Source organism: Electrona antarctica (genome assembly GCF_951216825.1).
Source record: "Electrona antarctica genome assembly, chromosome: 20".
Taxonomy (NCBI): Eukaryota; Metazoa; Chordata; class Actinopteri; order Myctophiformes; family Myctophidae; genus Electrona; species Electrona antarctica.
The window spans coordinates 23,032,839-23,051,528 of record NC_136801.1 but is presented as its reverse complement, the minus strand read 5'-3'; the positions used below and the strand labels follow the sequence as shown (position 1 = coordinate 23,051,528).

Here is an 18,690-nt window from a genome sequence, read left to right as displayed (position 1 = left end):
ACTAGGGAGGAGAGCTTCAACGTTGAATAGCCTCACTGGCCCCTTGGATAGTTCCAATGTTTGGAACTATAGCCCATAGGCACCCGCTTTGCGGCGAGATCAAAGCGTGTCGCCACTCTCTTCCATTCCACTCGGAACACTGCCATCCACTACCACGTCCGTCGATCCGTACGCTGTGAACAGGAGATACAAACAAACAGAGCAGAGTGACCCGAGATTGTTTTTGCACGACAGTCTGCGTAAAAGGAGTAGCAGACAGACTGGCTCGTTGTGATAACGGGAGGAACGTGTACTAGCTGTACACGGAGTTCAAAGACGGGTTGTTTTGTATGCTAACGCTAATGCTAGGCTAGTTTAAAGCAGGCCTACAGTCTGTCGAGACTAGAATCCTTACCCACTTTGGAGGTGTTAAAGTGTGTTTTCTACCAGAATACATTTCGGGGAAGGTATGTTTTTGTTTTGTTTATATACAATAAGAATGTAACTTGGACTGTTATGTTATATAACATAATATCATGTTGGCCTGGAAGAAAAGGGGAGTTAATCCTGAACAGAACATAATTTATCTTGTGCACAAATCATGACAATCATTTAAATGTATATTTTCTATAAATAAATTATACTTTAGGCCTACCTTTTAAAGAGAGAATATCTTCTATCATAGAGATAATTTCGTTAAGATAGTAATTATATTTTCCACATCATATTAAAAGACAAAAGTGTGTGTGTGTGTGTGTGTGTGTGTTGCAAGAACAAACAGCCGGCAGACATATCCCTGGAACATGACGGCGCAACTGCAGCCTGTTTTACATTTACAGTCCAAACATGTATATAAACATTCCGATTTAAAATATAAAGTACTCGCCACATGTGCCACGGCCCACGGGTGTTAGACATTTGCTGGTACAGCAATAAGCATTGCTGCATCCCGCGTTGTTTAATAAAAAGCATTTTTATCCGAGCGCCCGGCTACTTTTCTCAAACGGGGTTCGTTTGGGAAATACAAAGTTGCACACCGGGAGCGCACTCGCCTATTAGTCTGTATTGGCAGTGCGGTCAGCGTGCCTATATCGAACACACCGAATGCCACACTCCTCCTGACCGATAGGGGCGCCTAGTTGAAAGCCAATGGCAAAAAAACAGCTCAGATAAAAATGCTTTTTATTAAACAATGTGGGATGCAGCAATGCTAATCGCTGTACCAGCACATTTCTAACACCCGTGGCACATGTGGCGATTTGAAATCGGAACGTTTATATACACGTCTGGACTGTAAATGTAGCGATCGCGTAAAACAGGAGGCAGTTGCGCCGCGTCATGTGAACCATGGCTAGGCCAGACATAGCAATTAATACCACAATTATGTGGCACATCATTCTGTGCCCAGCGAGGCAGCCAGCATGCGACATTAAACCATGATCATCATTCTTCACTTTGGAGGAGAGCGCTGGAGAGCTGGCTTAAAACGTAGACTTGCAAACACGCCGATGCCATTCATCGTATATTCATTGTATATAATGAACCCTAGTGGCTGTCTCTCTCTGTCAGACCGTCATGTTAGTGAACCATAGAATAGCATAGGCAAGCTGCGCAATGCATTGATTTTGGCTATATATATATATATATATATATATATAGGCTATATTTTGTGCTGACCAATGTTGGGGACATATCCTACACCTTTTTTTTTAGGTTTTTGACTATTGGCACATTGACTGCCATGGGAATCCATAATAAACATTGTTTCCCTGCCGTGTTTTTGAGTGGTGCCTCCACTCCATAACGGAGCTATGTGATAAAGAACACCCTCTCATATTATATTGCTTAATTATACAACGGGTCGTTTCGAGGAAGCAATCTGATTGGTTGAAACAGCCTTCTAGCCGTGCTTTAACCACAATATTGGAATGGCTAGGCTAGCTAGTTTCTTGGGACATTTGTGGTCGTAGTGGCTACATCTGTCATTACAAAAAATATTATTTTTCAGCGATAATCTTAGTTTTAAGGGTAACTGTTTTATAGTTGCAATATTACACTCGAGGGATGTTCTTTATCATCATTAATGTACGCCTGAGGTGCCGCAAGTGCAAGTTACAAAAGGCATCGCATAAAGACCACCCTCTTGTGTAATATTGCTTAATTCAATCGCTTCATTTCAGACCAGTGTGTGGAGTCCAGACTGCAGGTGAAGATGAACTCTCCAGACTCAGTGAAGGACATCTACATTAAACAGGAGGAACCTGAAGACATCTCTATTAAAGAGGAGGAACCTGAAGACATCTCCATTAAACAGGAGGAACCTGAAGACATCTCCATTAAACAGGAGGAACCTGAAGACATCTCCATTAAACAGGAGGAACCTGAAGACATCTCTATTAAACAGGAGGAACCTGAAGACATCTCTATTAACCAGGAGGAACCTGAAGACATCTCTATTAAAGAGGAGGAACCTGAAGACATCTCTATTCAACAGCAGGAACCTGAAGACATCTCTATTAACCAGGAGGAACCTGAAGACATCTCTATTGATCAAGAGGAACCTGAAGACCTCTCTATTAACCAGGAGGAACCTGAAGACATCTCTATTGAACAGGAGGAACCTGAAGACCACCCAGACCGTGGTATGTATTTTCACTATACGATAATATTGGCAGAAATATCATGACAATGATGCTATCTAACACAGTGGTTCCCAAACCTTTTCATGTCAAGGACCCCCAAATTGACACTAATTGAGCCTGCGGACCCCCATTTGAAAAATATATGCCAGGAACCTCCATAAGTGAAGATTTTGACGGCTCTAGCAGTGATTCTCAACCCGTTTAATTTGCATATTAGTCTACAGACGCCCATTTAATTGCATTTCTATCTCTGGGACCCCCGATTTATATTGTAAAATCAATGTTGATGTAACTCTGATAGTGTACGAATGGAACCAAATGGACCCGTTGGGGTTAATTTGGTTCCATTCGTACACTCTCAGAGTTACAGACCCATAAAGGTCCATTTGGTTCCTAACTATCATTTAGCTGGGTACCTCCTGGAACTCCCTCAAGGACCCCTGGGGGTCCCCAGACTCCACTTTGGGAACCACTGATCTAAGAAACAAGTCCCCAGGACTTTTTTGTGTAATCTTATTGGCCTAAATGTTTTAGTGTACCATACCCTAATCCATCCTTGATACTGAGTGCCAAGCGGGGAGACATTGGATCCTACTATCCTACATTATATACTATAATGTTAACATATTATATTAAGCACTTGTCAAGTAGTCTTTCAAACAGCTATGATTCATTAGCAGTGTTGGGCAATAACAAGGTACTAGTAATTTATTACTGTAATATAATTACCCAGTAACGAGTAGTGAAAGGTATTACTCTGCCAAAACATTAATACCAGTAAGACGCCCTGAGGTCGAGAAGCGACCTCCCCCTAAAGGATGAGCTCGCGTGCACGCATCCGCCTGGGGGACGGCATACTGCTGGGCTGGCGCTTTGGCATGGGGGGGTCAGATCAACATATGGAATGAATTCTGTACTGGCCATATATGGAGCCTGTCTTGAGTGTACAGGGTTTGATGAGATGTTCTGACATATGGAATGTCAGAACAGGTCAGCGCCATATATGGAGATCTAAGGGTGGCAGCAGGGGCAGTGTCTTGTGTGTACAGGGTTTGATGAGAAAATAGCATATATTACGCATTTTTGTTTGCCTACCGTTTGAAAGCATTTAGTTTAAAAGGAGAGATTTTTTCGCTGGTGGTTGGGTGTGGACATTTTTGGTATAGAGGGTATGCGCATGCTTAAAGTGAATGGCACATCGAGTGGCAAATCAAGTGGCAAAGCAACATGCAAAGTGAGTTTAACGTTGTTTAATGCAATCAGATATGACTTTTCTGTGTGGATGTATGGGCTGTCAAGGTTTGATGATGTCACGCGCATACCCTCTATTGCAGCTGAAATGGCTTGGAATAGCATCCTGAGAGGATGAAAATGAATGATCTGAGTGGTTGTTTAGGCTTCAGTGGGTATAAAGAGGTCTTAAATTTATATAATGCATTTAATTTTAAATTAATGGTGGAGCCCCTTTAAGATATGGTTGCAAAAAGCCATTTCAGCTGGTGGTTAACAACATTGCAATAAGTTTATTTTCTAACATATATTTCAGTGTATGGCACGTCACTTGAAAGCTTTAATAAAAACCATGACATTGAAGTACATTCATTCTTTCTCTGCAAAGTACGTATAAATTCGTACCCCCAGCTATGGGACGTTATCTGCTACCGTTTACTCCATATATGAAGCGGTTGAGCCCAAAACCAATTTTTAACATTGGTCCGGTTGCTATTCAACGCCTCCGTCACCACCAGCTATGGGATCTTTGCATCCACTCTCCATTTACCTGCCTCGGTTAAAAGCAGGATTTTCAAAGCCCCGTAACTCTGCTTCTACATTCGCTGTCCATGGTAATCCTGATTTATCCGATGTTCGGATGTCATTTGTGACTTTGTCTCGCATCGCTCTCAACATGTAAACGTTTCTGGCGAAAGGTAAACGGCATGAGCTAATGATAGCCGATGGTTACAATGGTGCCTGCTCAACAGGCTGTGAACATGATGGAAAATCACTCGATCGGCTGGCAAATGTTAGTTACACTTTTCTGCCACCTAGCTGGCAATACAAGAGTTAAGTACTTGCTTGGCCTACTGCAGCGTGCACTGGGGCACGTCCAGTTAGTCCGACATACGTGGCCGGTTAAGACTCTCCTGTGGCTTCCGCGTGCAGTTATGGTTAGTTAGGGGTAGGGTTTGTAATGGGTCATTCCAGAATGGGAGGACATTGGGCTTCAGACTTTTTGAAAACAATACTGTATCTTTTAGCATTTTCCGTTATGTACACATGAATACTAGGTAATAAACTATCTAATGCTTGGAATTTATTTTATTTGTTTGCTATACTTGGCGCAAGGCTGTTACCAACACCCAGGAACCTGAAAATGTACCATCATTTAAATACTTAAGTATATAATTCCTTTATCATTAGGTGAAGAAAGTAATATTCTCTCTAAATACTATTTGATTTCAGATGAGTTTATTTAAATTCATTTTAGCAGCTTTTTCAAAATGTATTGTATTAATTAACTTTTCAATAATGCCATGTTACACTTTACAAACTTCAATATTTATTTGCAAATATTTGCTCTAAAACTTCATGCATATCATTACTTAAGGACAATAGGTCGAACACATATGGTAACAGGGTTGAATAGCTACATTATTTTTCATTATTATTAAGTGCTGAATGTTCCCACCAGCTCTTGTGTTGATTCACATTCGTTTTTCAAAGTAATCCTTGGGGTTTCTTCAGAATTATTATTATTATTATTTTTTTTTTATTCAGCGGCCCACTGTAGTAGGAGACACATTTAGTAGCATTGTAACGGCTGCTGGGTAGATAGGTGTTGTCTTTGCATTGGTAAATACATGCATTGCTTCCTTGTGGTGTAGAAAGTATCAATGATTTAAATCTGGTTATGCTTTTTAGCAGTGAAGCTAAGATTTGCATGTGTCACTGTCACACCCCTGCCTTGGGTGAGGGTAGTGTGCCAACCTCTTAGCACAACCCGACTCATTCAAATGATAGCAAAGCACGCAGTTGGCAGATTTCAGCATAATTTATTCGTTGTAGATTGGCTATTTTCAGCATGCAACCAAGTGTAAAATGACTTATACTGGATATCTTGTCCACTAGTCCCTTCCTAACATTTGAGTCTAGTTTTTATTTGTTGACAAAATTGTCAATATATTTAGTCTTAGTTTTAGTCATCACAACTTAGTTTTCATTTAGTTTCCATTTAGTTTTCGTCAGTGAATAAAGGTAGTCGACGAACATTTTTCGTCTTAGTTTTAGTCGACGAAATCAACACTGCTGGACACGATAGAGACGGCAGCAAATGTTTCCGTGGACTTGGTTCAATTGGAGGATTGCAGTGCTGGTGGCATTGTGCAAAGTTTGCTGTCTGCATTTAGAAAAGTTAAATTTCAATGAGGAATTCCTGACCAAGTGCCTTGTTGGTGTGACATGTGATGGCGTGTCGGTCATGTTTGGGCGCAAAAGTGGGGTCGTGGCACGGCGGAATTATTTCCCAACATCATAGGATGGCATTGCTGCGCACACCGACTAGAGCTCACTGTTACTGTTTAAGTGCCAGGGACGTTAAGACGAGCTGAATCTAATTATGCACTGATTGCCAGGGACGATAAGACAAGTTGTCTTGTCCATATTTTGAAAATTCCTCTAATCTGTTGTGCATGTGATGACATGCACATGACATGCACAATATAATTACATTTTCTTTCTTTTATTTATAATGGTCTTCGGTGGCACCCAGGACCAAAACTGGTGTCCACCAGGTGGCACTGTATTAATAAGCAATTGATTGCACCTTTAGTTTGAGGAAAAAATGGCCATCTTTGACCCTGAGAGAAATACAGTGTTTGAGACATACGTGTGGTTGGGGGGCAGAGGGAGGGGGGGGGGGGGGGGGTGTTACCAACACCCAGGAACCTGAAAATGTACCATCATTTAAATACTTAAGTATATAATTCCTTTATCATTAGGTGAAGAAAGTAATATTCTCTCTAAATACTATTTGATTTCAGATGAGTTTATTTAAATTCATTTTAGCAGCTTTTTCAAAATGTATTGTATTAATTAACTTTTCAATAATGCCATGTTACACTTTACAAACTTCAATATTTATTTGCAAATATTTGCTCTAAAACTTCATGCATATCATTACTTAAGGACAATAGGTCGAACACATATGGTAACAGGGTTGAATAGCTACATTATTTTTCATTATTATTAAGTGCTGAATGTTCCCACCAGCTCTTGTGTTGATTCACATTCGTTTTTCAAAGTAATCCTTGGGGTTTCTTCAGAATTATTATTATTATTTATTTTTTTTTATTCAGCGGCCCACTGTAGTAGGAGACACATTTAGTAGCATTGTAACGGCTGCTGGGTAGATAGGTGTTGTCTTTGCATTGGTAAATACATGCATTGCTTCCTTGTGGTGTAGAAAGTATCAATGATTTAAATCTGGTTATGCTTTTTAGCAGTGAAGCTAAGATTTGCATGTGTCACTGTCACACCCCTGCCTTGGGTGAGGGTAGTGTGCCAACCTCTTAGCACAACCCGACTCATTCAAATGATAGCAAAGCACGCAGTTGGCAGATTTCAGCATAATTTATTCGTTGTAGATTGGCTATTTTCAGCATGCAACCAAGTGTAAAATGACTTATACTGGATATCTTGTCCACTAGTCCCTTCCTAACATTTGAGTCTAGTTTTTATTTGTTGACAAAATTGTCAATATATTTAGTCTTAGTTTTAGTCATCACAACTTAGTTTTCATTTAGTTTCCATTTAGTTTTCGTCAGTGAATAAAGGTAGTCGACGAACATTTTTCGTCTTAGTTTTAGTCGACGAAATCAACACTGCTGGACACGATAGAGACGGCAGCAAATGTTTCCGTGGACTTGGTTCAATTGGAGGATTGCAGTGCTGGTGGCATTGTGCAAAGTTTGCTGTCTGCATTTAGAAAAGTTAAATTTCAATGAGGAATTCCTGACCAAGTGCCTTGTTGGTGTGACATGTGATGGCGTGTCGGTCATGTTTGGGCGCAAAAGTGGGGTCGTGGCACGGCGGAATTATTTCCCAACATCATAGGATGGCATTGCTGCGCACACCGACTAGAGCTCACTGTTACTGTTTAAGTGCCAGGGACGTTAAGACGAGCTGAATCTAATTATGCACTGATTGCCAGGGACGATAAGACAAGTTGTCTTGTCCATATTTTGAAAATTCCTCTAATCTGTTGTGCATGTGATGACATGCACATGACATGCACAATATAATTACATTTTCTTTCTTTTATTTATAATGGTCTTCGGTGGCACCCAGGACCAAAACTGGTGTCCACCAGGTGGCACTGTATTAATAAGCAATTGATTGCACCTTTAGTTTGAGGAAAAAATGGCCATCTTTGACCCTGAGAGAAATACAGTGTTTGAGACATACGTGTGGTTGGGGGGCAGAGGGAGGGGGGGGGGGGGGGGGGGGGGGGGGACAGAGAAAAGCTGCCTGTTTATAATCACCGTCATGGTGCGTGCTTTTGGATATAACCTTTCTTCAGAACTGGCATTTATCTGTGTGGTTGCAGGAAAACTAATCTATATTTGTGGTAAGTCTTATGCCTTTTTGTTCTGTAGTAATCGAACAATCTATTCTGAGCTCATTTTTTATCACAGCAACCAGAAACTTTGACAAATCGGCACCGCCTAATTAAAAACTAATTACGTCAATAACGTCAACGGGAGGTCTGGATAATTAAAATAATTACGTCAAATTATGTCAATAGTTAATTGATAACATTATATTAATCGGGCCTCTCATTCGAGTGGTAGCTCGTGTAACACAGTGGGGAATAGCTATTGATTCATTGATTGAATACTTTATTGGCAGAAATCGGTACAGGGTACAGTCAGTCAAACACATGTCCAAAAGGATCACTGAAAAAAGTCCTTGCAGTCTTGTTTCCATTCAGGTCCTGGGTAATCAATTCATAATCATGACATGACGAATAATTCAAATCATCATAAAGGTAAAAACGGGCTTATAAGGAGGTGGGGTAGTCACTAGACAAATGGTAAATGGTAAATGGTGCATTTATATAGCGCCTTTATCCAAGGCGCTTTACATAGATTGTGCATTACATTCACCCATACCTTGCATGGCAGAAGCCATGCAAGGTACCAACCAGCACATCGGGAGCAATTTGGGGTTCAGTGTCTTGCCCAAGGACACTTCGACATGTAGACAGGAGGAGCCGGGATTCGAACCGCCGACCCATGGATCATTGGGCGACCTGCTCTACCTCCTGAGCCGCAGTCGTCCCATAGACATAGGGGGGGCGGGGGGCAATTGTTCTTTTTTATAAATACCGTAGAATACCGAGGTATAGGTTATCAATACCTGCACTGTACCGTACTGTAAAATCTAATACCGTAGCATGCCTAGTTAGGATACAATCAAAGTTAATGCCAAAGCGTGTACAGAGACTGCACTTTAACCTCCCTGAAAATAGCCCGATGAGCAGAAACAATGTTAATGTCCTGCTTTTGTAGTTCAAGTGATAATTCTCTTAGTTCTTGCAAAGCGTCCCACATCAGACCAAGGTTATTGACAAAACCATGGGAGGAGAAACGCAAGGCCAGTCCTGCATTCGTCTGGCGGGATGCGCCGTCTCTTTTATCACTTGCAGCTGCAGAGGTGAAGTGCTGATATAAAGCAGGATAGGCTTTTCCAGACTACATCAACGGTTCGAAAGCTGGAGGCCACCCACCACGTATCTAGAATACGACCAATTCTACACAGCTGGACATCAAGAGCGTCTGCACATTCTTTCAATTCCATGCGACTTTTTCCTGATGTGCTGTACACTGCATAGAGGCTGTCAAGAAATGATTTGAAATGATTAATCGCTCCAATCTCTTTGACGACATCATTAACCCCTTGACGGCCATGTATAATATCAATAAAATGAAGCTTATGCCAGTTATTGAATGCCAATAGAAAAATGTGTGATATGACCACAATGTTATGAAATGTCTAATTTTAAAGTCTCTACTCTACAAAGAAAAAATAATTATGTTTCTAGAATGTACCGTTGATTTCTTTTTAACTTACTCCCAATAGTAGCGGAGGCCCTACAGGCAGAATTTCGATGGAATCGTGCACTTTACGATAAATGTATGACATTTGGGAACACAGTTAGAGCATGCCATAAGTAACATTTTTGGCTATAGGGCCATCGCAGATTTGTCCCGTGGTGACCATGTTATTCTACAAATGCAGGTTCTAGACCACCTAGGATCTTGATTCTGGTGACTAATCCGACATTTTCAAGGATGAGGAATACAGTGGTACTGTTTTGGTTTGTCCTGTGACCATGGAAGCCATTGTTCAAAATGGCCGCCACCCACTGTTATTTTACAATAATTCCAGTTCTAGACCACCTAGGATCTTGATTCTGGTGGCTAATCATACATTTTCGACTATCTAACATGTTGTAAATAGTACCACTGTATTCCTTATCCTTGAAAATGTATGATTAGTCACCAGAATAAAGATCCTAACAGCAGGTTGGCAGCCATTTTGAAAAACGGCTGCAATGGTCACAGGACAAATCTAAATGGTACCAGTGTATTCCTCATCCTTGAAAATGTATGATTAGCCACCAGAATCAAGATCCTAGGTGGTCTAAAACTGGAGTTATTGTAAAATAACAGTGGGTGGTGGCCATTTTGAAAAATGGCTGCAATGGTCACAGGACAAACCTAAACAGTACCACTGTATTCCTCATCCTTGAAAATGTGGGATTAGTCGCCAGAATCAAGATCCAAGATGGTCTAGAACCGGCATTTGTAGAATAACGGCCATTTGGCGGCCATTTTCCAAATGCCATGGTCACCACGGGACAAATCTGCGATTTAGCCAAAATTTTTCCTCATGGCATGCTCTAACTGTGCCAAATTTCATACATTTATCATAAAGTGCACGATTTTTTCCTGTAGGGCATCCGCTATAGCACAGAGATACAGTAAAACATTAGGCTGGAAGGATAACACAAAAACACATTCTCTCTCTCTCTCTCTTTCTCAATCTCTCTCAGGAGGGTTGCCCCGGTCTCCCCAGACTGAGCTCTTCTCCTGTTCCGCGTGTCCATCTTCCTTCACGTCTCAGGGCTACCTCAATAAACACTTCAAGAGGAGCCACAACGACGTCTATTGCCAAACACTGAGGAGTGAACACATCACCTCAGCAGCAGCCTGTCAGCCAACCAATGGCTCTGTAACCAGGCAGAAATCAGGAGGCACAGCCCACCAGCTTGTCCCCACTGGAGAAAAACCTTTCCAGTGTAGTCAATGTGACAGGTGTTTCAGTCGGCCACACCACCTGAAACAACACCAGCTATTCTCCCACACCGGAGAAAAAGCTTTCAAGTGTAGTCACTGTGACAAGTGTTTCAGTCGGTCAGATCACCTGGAGGCACACCAGCTTGTCCACACTGGAAAAAAACCTTTCCAGTGTAGTCACTGTGACAAGTGTTTCAGTCGGTCAGGTCACCTGGAGGCACACCAGCTTGTCCACACTGGAGAAAAACCTTTCCAGTGTACTCGCTGTGACCAGAGTTTCAATCAGTCACAAAACCTGAAGAAACACCAGTTGGTCCACACTGGAGATAAACCTTTCAAGTGTACTCACTGTGACAAGACATTTAGTCTGTTAGGCTCCTTGAACAGACACCGGCTTGTCCACACTGCAGAACAACCTTTCCAGTGTACTTACTGTGGAAAGAGATTTAATCTGTCAAGCTCCCTGAAAAGACACCAGCTTGTCCACGCTGGAGAAAAAACATTCCAGTGTACTCACTGTGGCAAGAGATTTTGTCTGTTAAATGACCTGAACATACACCAGCTTGTCCACACTGAAGACAAACGTTTCCAGTGTAGTCACTGTGACAAGGGTTTCAATTTGTCAGGTCACCTGAAGAGACACCAGCGTATCCACACTGGAGAAAAACCTTTTAGATGTAAACATTGTGACAAGAGTTTCACACAGTTACAAAATCTGAATTCACACCAGCATATCCACACTGGAGAAAAACCTTTCCAGTGTACTCAATGTGACAAGAGATTTCGTCTGTCAAGCTCCCTGAACAGACACCAGCTTGTCCACACCAATGTTGTAATAGTTGACTAAAACTAACTTAAAAACTAAAAGAATTTAAAAAAACATTTCAGTTAACTGAAACTAAATAAAAACGATAACTAAACTGAAACTGTAGTGTGTTCACAAAACTAACTCTTTATTATTATTATTATTATTATTATTTACATTTTTATCCCATAAATTGTCTATGCAATACTGGGCACTACGCTCCCTCTGCCAACCTGGGGAGAGCAACGGATTTACCTCATGCTTCCTTCCAAGCTGCTTATTTTCCCATGACGCAGAACGTGGAAGGAATACGTTATTCCAACAAGTTCCTTTCCCCTCCACCAGGTGCCCCGGCTGGCCAGTGGGAGACTAGTTTAGAGACCAGGATTACTGCATGTTTTGTTTTTGCAAGGGTACCAACCCTACGGGACATGGGTAGAACATGCAAACTCTACACAGAAAGATCCTTTTGCCAACCCCACCTAGGGAATGGACACTGACGGGAGGAGAGAACACGTCCACAGCGGGAATCAAACCCAGGACCTTCTAGCTGTGAGGCAACAGCGCTACCGACTGCGCCACCGTGCCCCATAGATTTACACATAGATTTACATTTTTAGGAACGCAGTGTTGACAATCATGTTGTTTTTCTGTTCATAGAGATCCTGCACATGGTGGTGTGTAAGGAGGAGGTTTGTCCTGAACAGGAGAGGAGTCTCAGTCTGCTCCAGGAGGAACCAGAGCCTCCACACATTAAACATGAACAAGATGAGCTACTTCAAAGACCAGTGGAGCCTGTTGGGTCAATGTTGACATTACCAGCAGTGAAAGACATCTCTCCACACTGCTCTGAAGTTAAAGTTGAACTTGAATCTGACACTGAAGTCACTGAAGACAGTGGTAACTTAGAGGAGACAAGTGCAGGTGTCCACACTGGAGAAAAAACATTCCAGTGTAAACTGTGTACCAGGAGTTTCAGCCGTTCAAGTTGTCTCAAGAGACACCAGATTGTCCACACCGGAGAAAAACCTTTCCGCTGTAAACATTGTGACATGAGTTTTAGTAGGACGTATGACCTTAAGATACATCGGCGTAGTCACACTGGAGTAAAACCTTTCCAGTGTAAACATTGTGACAAGAGTTTTAGCAGGTCACATGACCTGAAGAGACATCAGCGTTGCCACACTGGAGAAACTGGAGAAAAGCCGTTCCACTGTAAACATTGTGACAAGAGTTTTGATCATTTGTCTCACCTGAAGGCACATGAACGTGTCCACACTGGGGAAAAACCTTTCAACTGTAAACATTGTGACAAGAGTTTCAGTCGGTCAAATGACCTGAAGAGACACCGGCATGCCCACACTGGAGAAAAACCTTTCCACTGTAAACATTGTGGCAAGGGTTTTGCTAGGTCAACTATTCTGACAAGACACCAGTGTGGAAAAACTTTACCAGTGTAAACATTTACTGTGTCTCAATTCAGGTTTCACCCTTCAAAGTGCAGACCCCTAGGTAGGTATCCCAAACCCTAACCTCAGTCTTAACCTGCCACGTAGGTCGCTAACCCTAACCTCAGTCTTAACCAGCCACGTACGTATGTCGGACTAACAGGAGGTCTGACTTATGGGCAGTCCCCTTGTATGGGCTAGTATTACCGGGGATGACATGTTACCAGTGCTACCGTCTACGGTTTGATCCGGGTTTCCCGGGTGCAGCACACGTAATTTCCCGCCCGGGAAATGTCTTCATGACCCGTCGTCCCGGAGGTTTTTCTTTCTTGTTAAAAATTACACTAAAGGAGTTTGCACACACTGCACGTTTTTCCCCCTGATCTGTGAGTGTCAAATATCCAATCTGAACCTTTCCATCATTTTGATATTTATATGGATTACACTCTGGAACAGTGCAGCGGCCGGGACTGAGAGAAAAACAGATGCAAGAGAGGGGGGACCGGTCCTCTGCCGTCAGCCCGCTGATCTCTCTCCACTCACTCCCTCACTCACTCGTGCGCGCACACCACACACACCACACACACACACACACACACACACACGGACTGACAGCCCCAATAATACGCTATTATGTCCATATAGTTTAGATTAGATAATCTATCCCCTTAAATGTATAACTTGCCTGGTATTCCTTGCATGCCAGCAACTAAAACCTGTGTAGCCGTTGAAACAACGGCTTTGTAGTTTGCATTGATGAGAGACATCTTTCATCAAATGCAGCTCCAATCAATTTATTAAACGAGTCGACCAATTCATGCTCCGATGTGCAGTGTTGGGTCTGGAATATGGAATATATATATATATATGCTATTTAATGCCATATACGGGCAAACTCCGTCTTTTAAAGTGAACGCGTATGTTTCCCAGTGGTAGAGAGAGTTAAGTGTCACTTTTTTCTGAATAGCGTAGGCCTATATACATTATTGATATTTAATTTAATTTAATTTGATATGTTCATATTTCGTTCAAATAAAACGTTTTAAACAATAAAATATCACTTCTATTGAAAATATGAAGTATCTACATACATATACATGCATTTTAGTGGGCACTCTTTTTCTTTTCGTTTTTTTTTTACTGGAATTCCCGGGAAAAGGTCGGCAAATTCCCGGCATTTAAAATGAGCCAAATCCGGGAAAAATATTAAACCCTACTACGGACCATACTAGTCACCGTCACACAAACTTAACTCTTCAAACCCTACACATGCATGTATATGTGAAATACAACACAAACGTTAGCTCGTAGGCTAATTGCGAATGCAAGAAGCTGGAGGCTTCAGTAGCTAGCATATACTCGCTGGGGATTTTGAAGGCTGCAGAGTTTTCTTTCCACAGCTCTACCATTTTCTCCTCCAGCCAGGGAATCTCTTTGTGGTTTTCTTCTTTCTCTTCTGCGGCTCCATGCTTGCTCCAGTCCTTGTTGCTTCGTGCGTGTATGTGTACTGTATCCGGATGAGTTTGTTACTTCCTGTTTATGTTCAGGAGAGGGCCTCTATTGGTTGTTAACAATAGATCACCGAAGTCTGGCGTCAATATCGGTAGAGGGCGCATTTCCACGGGTTCATGTACTTTTTATTTGCATTGTAATCCCCATAGGGGGGATTTTAGATTGCATCATATAAGAACTGTTTGAAAAATAAACAAATCATCCAGGCCGCTTCACTCATATAGATATGAAGAATCAACTGACTGAGAGAAAAATTCAGCTTCTGAATTAAGTTACATTTTCGCTATTTTCATATATGAGTGACTGACTGTCGCAAACGATACAGAGACACCTCCCTGACAATAACACAGAGACAGCTTGTTTTTTTTTGGACCACAATGCTTATAGTAGACGATATTAAGATCACCCCATGTTCTTCACCCCAAATTACTATTATTCCAGGGGAATCGAGGGCATGAGCGAGTGACGTCAGGACATCGACGCTCTAGCCTCTATTTTTAATACTCATTCAGACTGCCCCGATTTGCTTTTATTGTGACTTGACTGTGACTATGAAATTGTTTGAAATCGTTAGAAAAGTCAGCAGGTGTAAGCCCTGCTTAGCTAATTCCCAAATCAGAGCTAACTGATTGATTGATTGATTGGAGTTGCAGTATACCATTAAGGCTAATGATTTTTGTAACCCATTTTTCACCCCTGTGTCAATTATCTAATGTGATCCTGGGCTCTACACACCCTCCGCCAACCTAGTCCCCTTATATAGGGGACATGGGGAGAGCAACGGACTTGAACTCATGCTTCCTTCATGCCTGAGTGTCCAAGTTGCTCCTTTACACCTGACAGGGGGGAGTTTCCCTGGTTGGACGTAGCGCGTGGAAGGAACACGTTATTCCAACCAGTTCCTTTCCCCTCCATCAGGCGCCCCGGCTGGCCAGGGGGAGGCAGTTTAGAGACCAGGATTACTGCATGTTTTTTGTGAGGGTACCTACCCTAGGGGACACGGGGAGAACATGCAAACTCCACACAGAAAGGCCCTTTCGCCAACCCCGCCTCGGGTATGGGCACTGATGACGCAGAGGAGGAAACACGCCGCCAGCACCCACAGCGTCCCGAGCGGGAATCGAACCCAGGACATTCTAGCTGTGAGGCGACAGCACTACCAACCGTGCCCCCCCAAAAAAACAAAAACAAAACAAAACAGATTTTTATGATTAAAAATAAAACTTTGGAACCTGGTAGTCAGTCTTAGTAGGTAGCTATGCACATGGAAGATGGGACACTACAAAATAGATTTACATTTAAGGAATCTAGTGTTGACTATCATGTTATGTTTCTGCTCCTAGCTATCCTGCACATGGTTGTGTGTAAAAAGGAGGTTTCTCCTGAACAGGAGAGAAGTCCCAGTCTGCTCCAGGAGGAACCAGAGCCTCCACACATTAAAGAGGAAGACGAGGAGCAATTTCAAACATCAGAGGAGCCTGGTAGGTCAAAGTTGACATTATTAGCAATTAAAACTGAAGTTGATGAAGACATCTCTCCACACTGCTCTGAAGTTGAAGTTGAACTTGAATCCGACACTGAAGTCACTGAAGATGATGGGGAGACAAGTGCAGGTGTCCACACTGGAGAAAAACCATTCCAGTGTAAACATTGTGAAAAGAGTTTCATTCGGCCGGATCACCTGAAATCACACCAGCTTGTCCACACTGGAGAAAAACCTTTCCACTGTAAACATTGTGACAAGAGTTTCAGACAGTCGGGTTACCTAAAAACACACCAGCGTATGCACACCGGAGAAAAGCCTTTCCACTGTAAACTGTGTAACAAGAGTTTTAGTCAGTCAGGTCAGCTGCAGACACACCAGCGTATCCACACAGGAGAAAAACCTTTTAACTGTAAACATTGCGACAAGAGCTTCAATCAGTCAAGTCTTCTGAAGACACACAACCGTATCCACACTGGAGAAAAACCTTTCCACTGTCAACATTGTGAAAGGAGTTTCAGTCAGTCAGGTTCTCTAAAGGCACACCAGCGTATCCACACTGGAGAAAAACCTTTCCACTGTGAACAGTGTGACAAGAGTTTCAGTGAGTCAAGGTCTCTGAAAATACACCAGTGCATTCACACCAAGGGAAAACACAACGTTCCACTATAAATTAGCTCACTGCGAGGATCAAATTAAACATCTGTATGTTGGTAGGGAGGTGAATAGAAAAGCAGAACAATTATGGATATTCATACTGCTCCTTTCAACTCTCTCATTTAGCAAGGACATTTTTCTTCTTTCCTCAGTTTGTTTTGAGTGATAACGACAACCATTTATGTGTATATGTATTTATATCCGTCTATTTATTTTTGAGGGTCCAGCTTTGAGGGTTTCTGTAAACGCAAACATTGAAGACAAGTGTGTAAACACAAACGTGTAAACACAAACATTTAAAGGACCACTTCACCACTTTTCAACATCTCTTCATATAATTGGTCCTCACTAATGTTCACGATAAAACACCACCATTTTGTCCTACTCAGTCTGTGTCTCATAGGAGGGCTTTGGGCAGTTCGGAAAGCCGTCCACCAGTGACATCATCATTAGGCAGATTTTCTTTTAAACAAGATTTGTTTTAAAATATATTTAGATTTGTATTATCGTGAGAACGATGGCTTCAACTTTTGCATTGCAACTTTTCAGGAAAAGAAAGCCTGCCGTTTCTATTAGCTTGGATTCACCATCGATGATGTCACTGGTGGACGGGTTTCTGAACTGCCCACAGCCTTCCTATGAGACAGACTGAGTAGGAAAAAATGGTGGTATTTTATCATGAACATTAGTTAGGACCAATTATAGGAAGAGAAGTTGAAAAGTGGTGAAGTGGTCCTTTAAGACACAAGTGTGGACCCAAATTGTGATTGGCCATTATGAGATGATGTATGATGACATATGATAAGAGCGCCCCTCACTTCACACGGGTGTGATTTTTATATAGCAGAGGATTATATCCAGGGTCAGACGATAAGGATTGCCCGCTTGTCCAGGGAATGTTAGAAAAACTCTCTGCTTATTCGTATAGCCTACGCAGGGCTTTAGATTGCCACCAAAATTAGTGTGCAAGTTAACATTCCACTGATTGAATTTGTGCAAGTTCACGGTTATTAACTAATTTACTGCCGCAGATGTCTTAGACATCCTATTTCCCAATGGCGCCGATGTCGTCTTTGACGTCTTTTGTGTTTTTTATTGATTCAGTATAGCCGCTCTTATATCTACCGTATAGTACGTAGCTTCCGCGATGCTAGGCAACGCTAGCTTCCGCTGTGGTCCGTCAATTCATTTTTTTCCCTGCCGTCCATTTCCATTATAAGCACGATCTTTGGCCGCATTGTCCTCGGAAATTGAGGCTCAGATTGAGGTGATTGAACAGAATGTCGATGTTAGGGGCTCATTAAAAATGACACCTGTGTGAACTGAGTGTTGCAACAAGTACTGTAGTACACATACTACTCATACTGTGCTGTACTGTAGTAGTACTGTACCGTACACAAACGTAGTCATACAGATCGGTGACATGGCTTGGCCCAAGAAGAACTGGGAGAAGAAGATGCTGGCGAGGCAATGACGAGTGCCGGGCAGCCCAACATGACACTCAGCAGAAGGAGGGATTCCGCAAGAATAGACAGAATTGACAACATCCTGATGAAGTTGATGTTGCTGCCATATCATTGTAATTCCGCAAGAATAGACAGAATTGACAACATCCTGATGAAGTTGATGTTGCTGCCATATCATTGTAATTCCGCAAGAATAGACAGAATTGACAACATCCTGATGAAGTTGATGTTGCTGCCAGATCATTGTAATTCCGCAAGAATAGACAGAATTGACAACATCCTGATGAAGTTGATGTTGCTGCCATATCATTGTAATTCCGCAAGAATAGACAGAATTG

At 42.1% G+C, this 18,690-nt stretch overlaps 1 protein-coding gene across 3 annotated transcripts in view; it reads left to right on the top strand.

The window, feature by feature from the left end:
- The window catches only part of LOC306913017 (uncharacterized protein), a 28,738-nt gene continuing 10,048 nt past the window's right edge, over positions 1-18,690 (top strand). Inside the window, exons 1-3 of one of the 3 annotated variants that reach the window (XM_079489512.1) lie at positions 1-446; positions 2,160-2,621; positions 16,090-16,227. In XM_079489512.1, coding sequence (XP_079345638.1) covers positions 2,192-2,621; positions 16,090-16,227 — 568 coding nt within the window. In that variant the 5' untranslated portion in view covers positions 1-446; positions 2,160-2,191. Of the gene's footprint in view, positions 447-2,159; positions 2,622-10,737; positions 13,865-16,089; positions 16,228-18,690 lie in introns of those variants that run through there. The other 2 variants (XM_079489513.1, XM_079489514.1) reach the window with 2 other exon arrangements.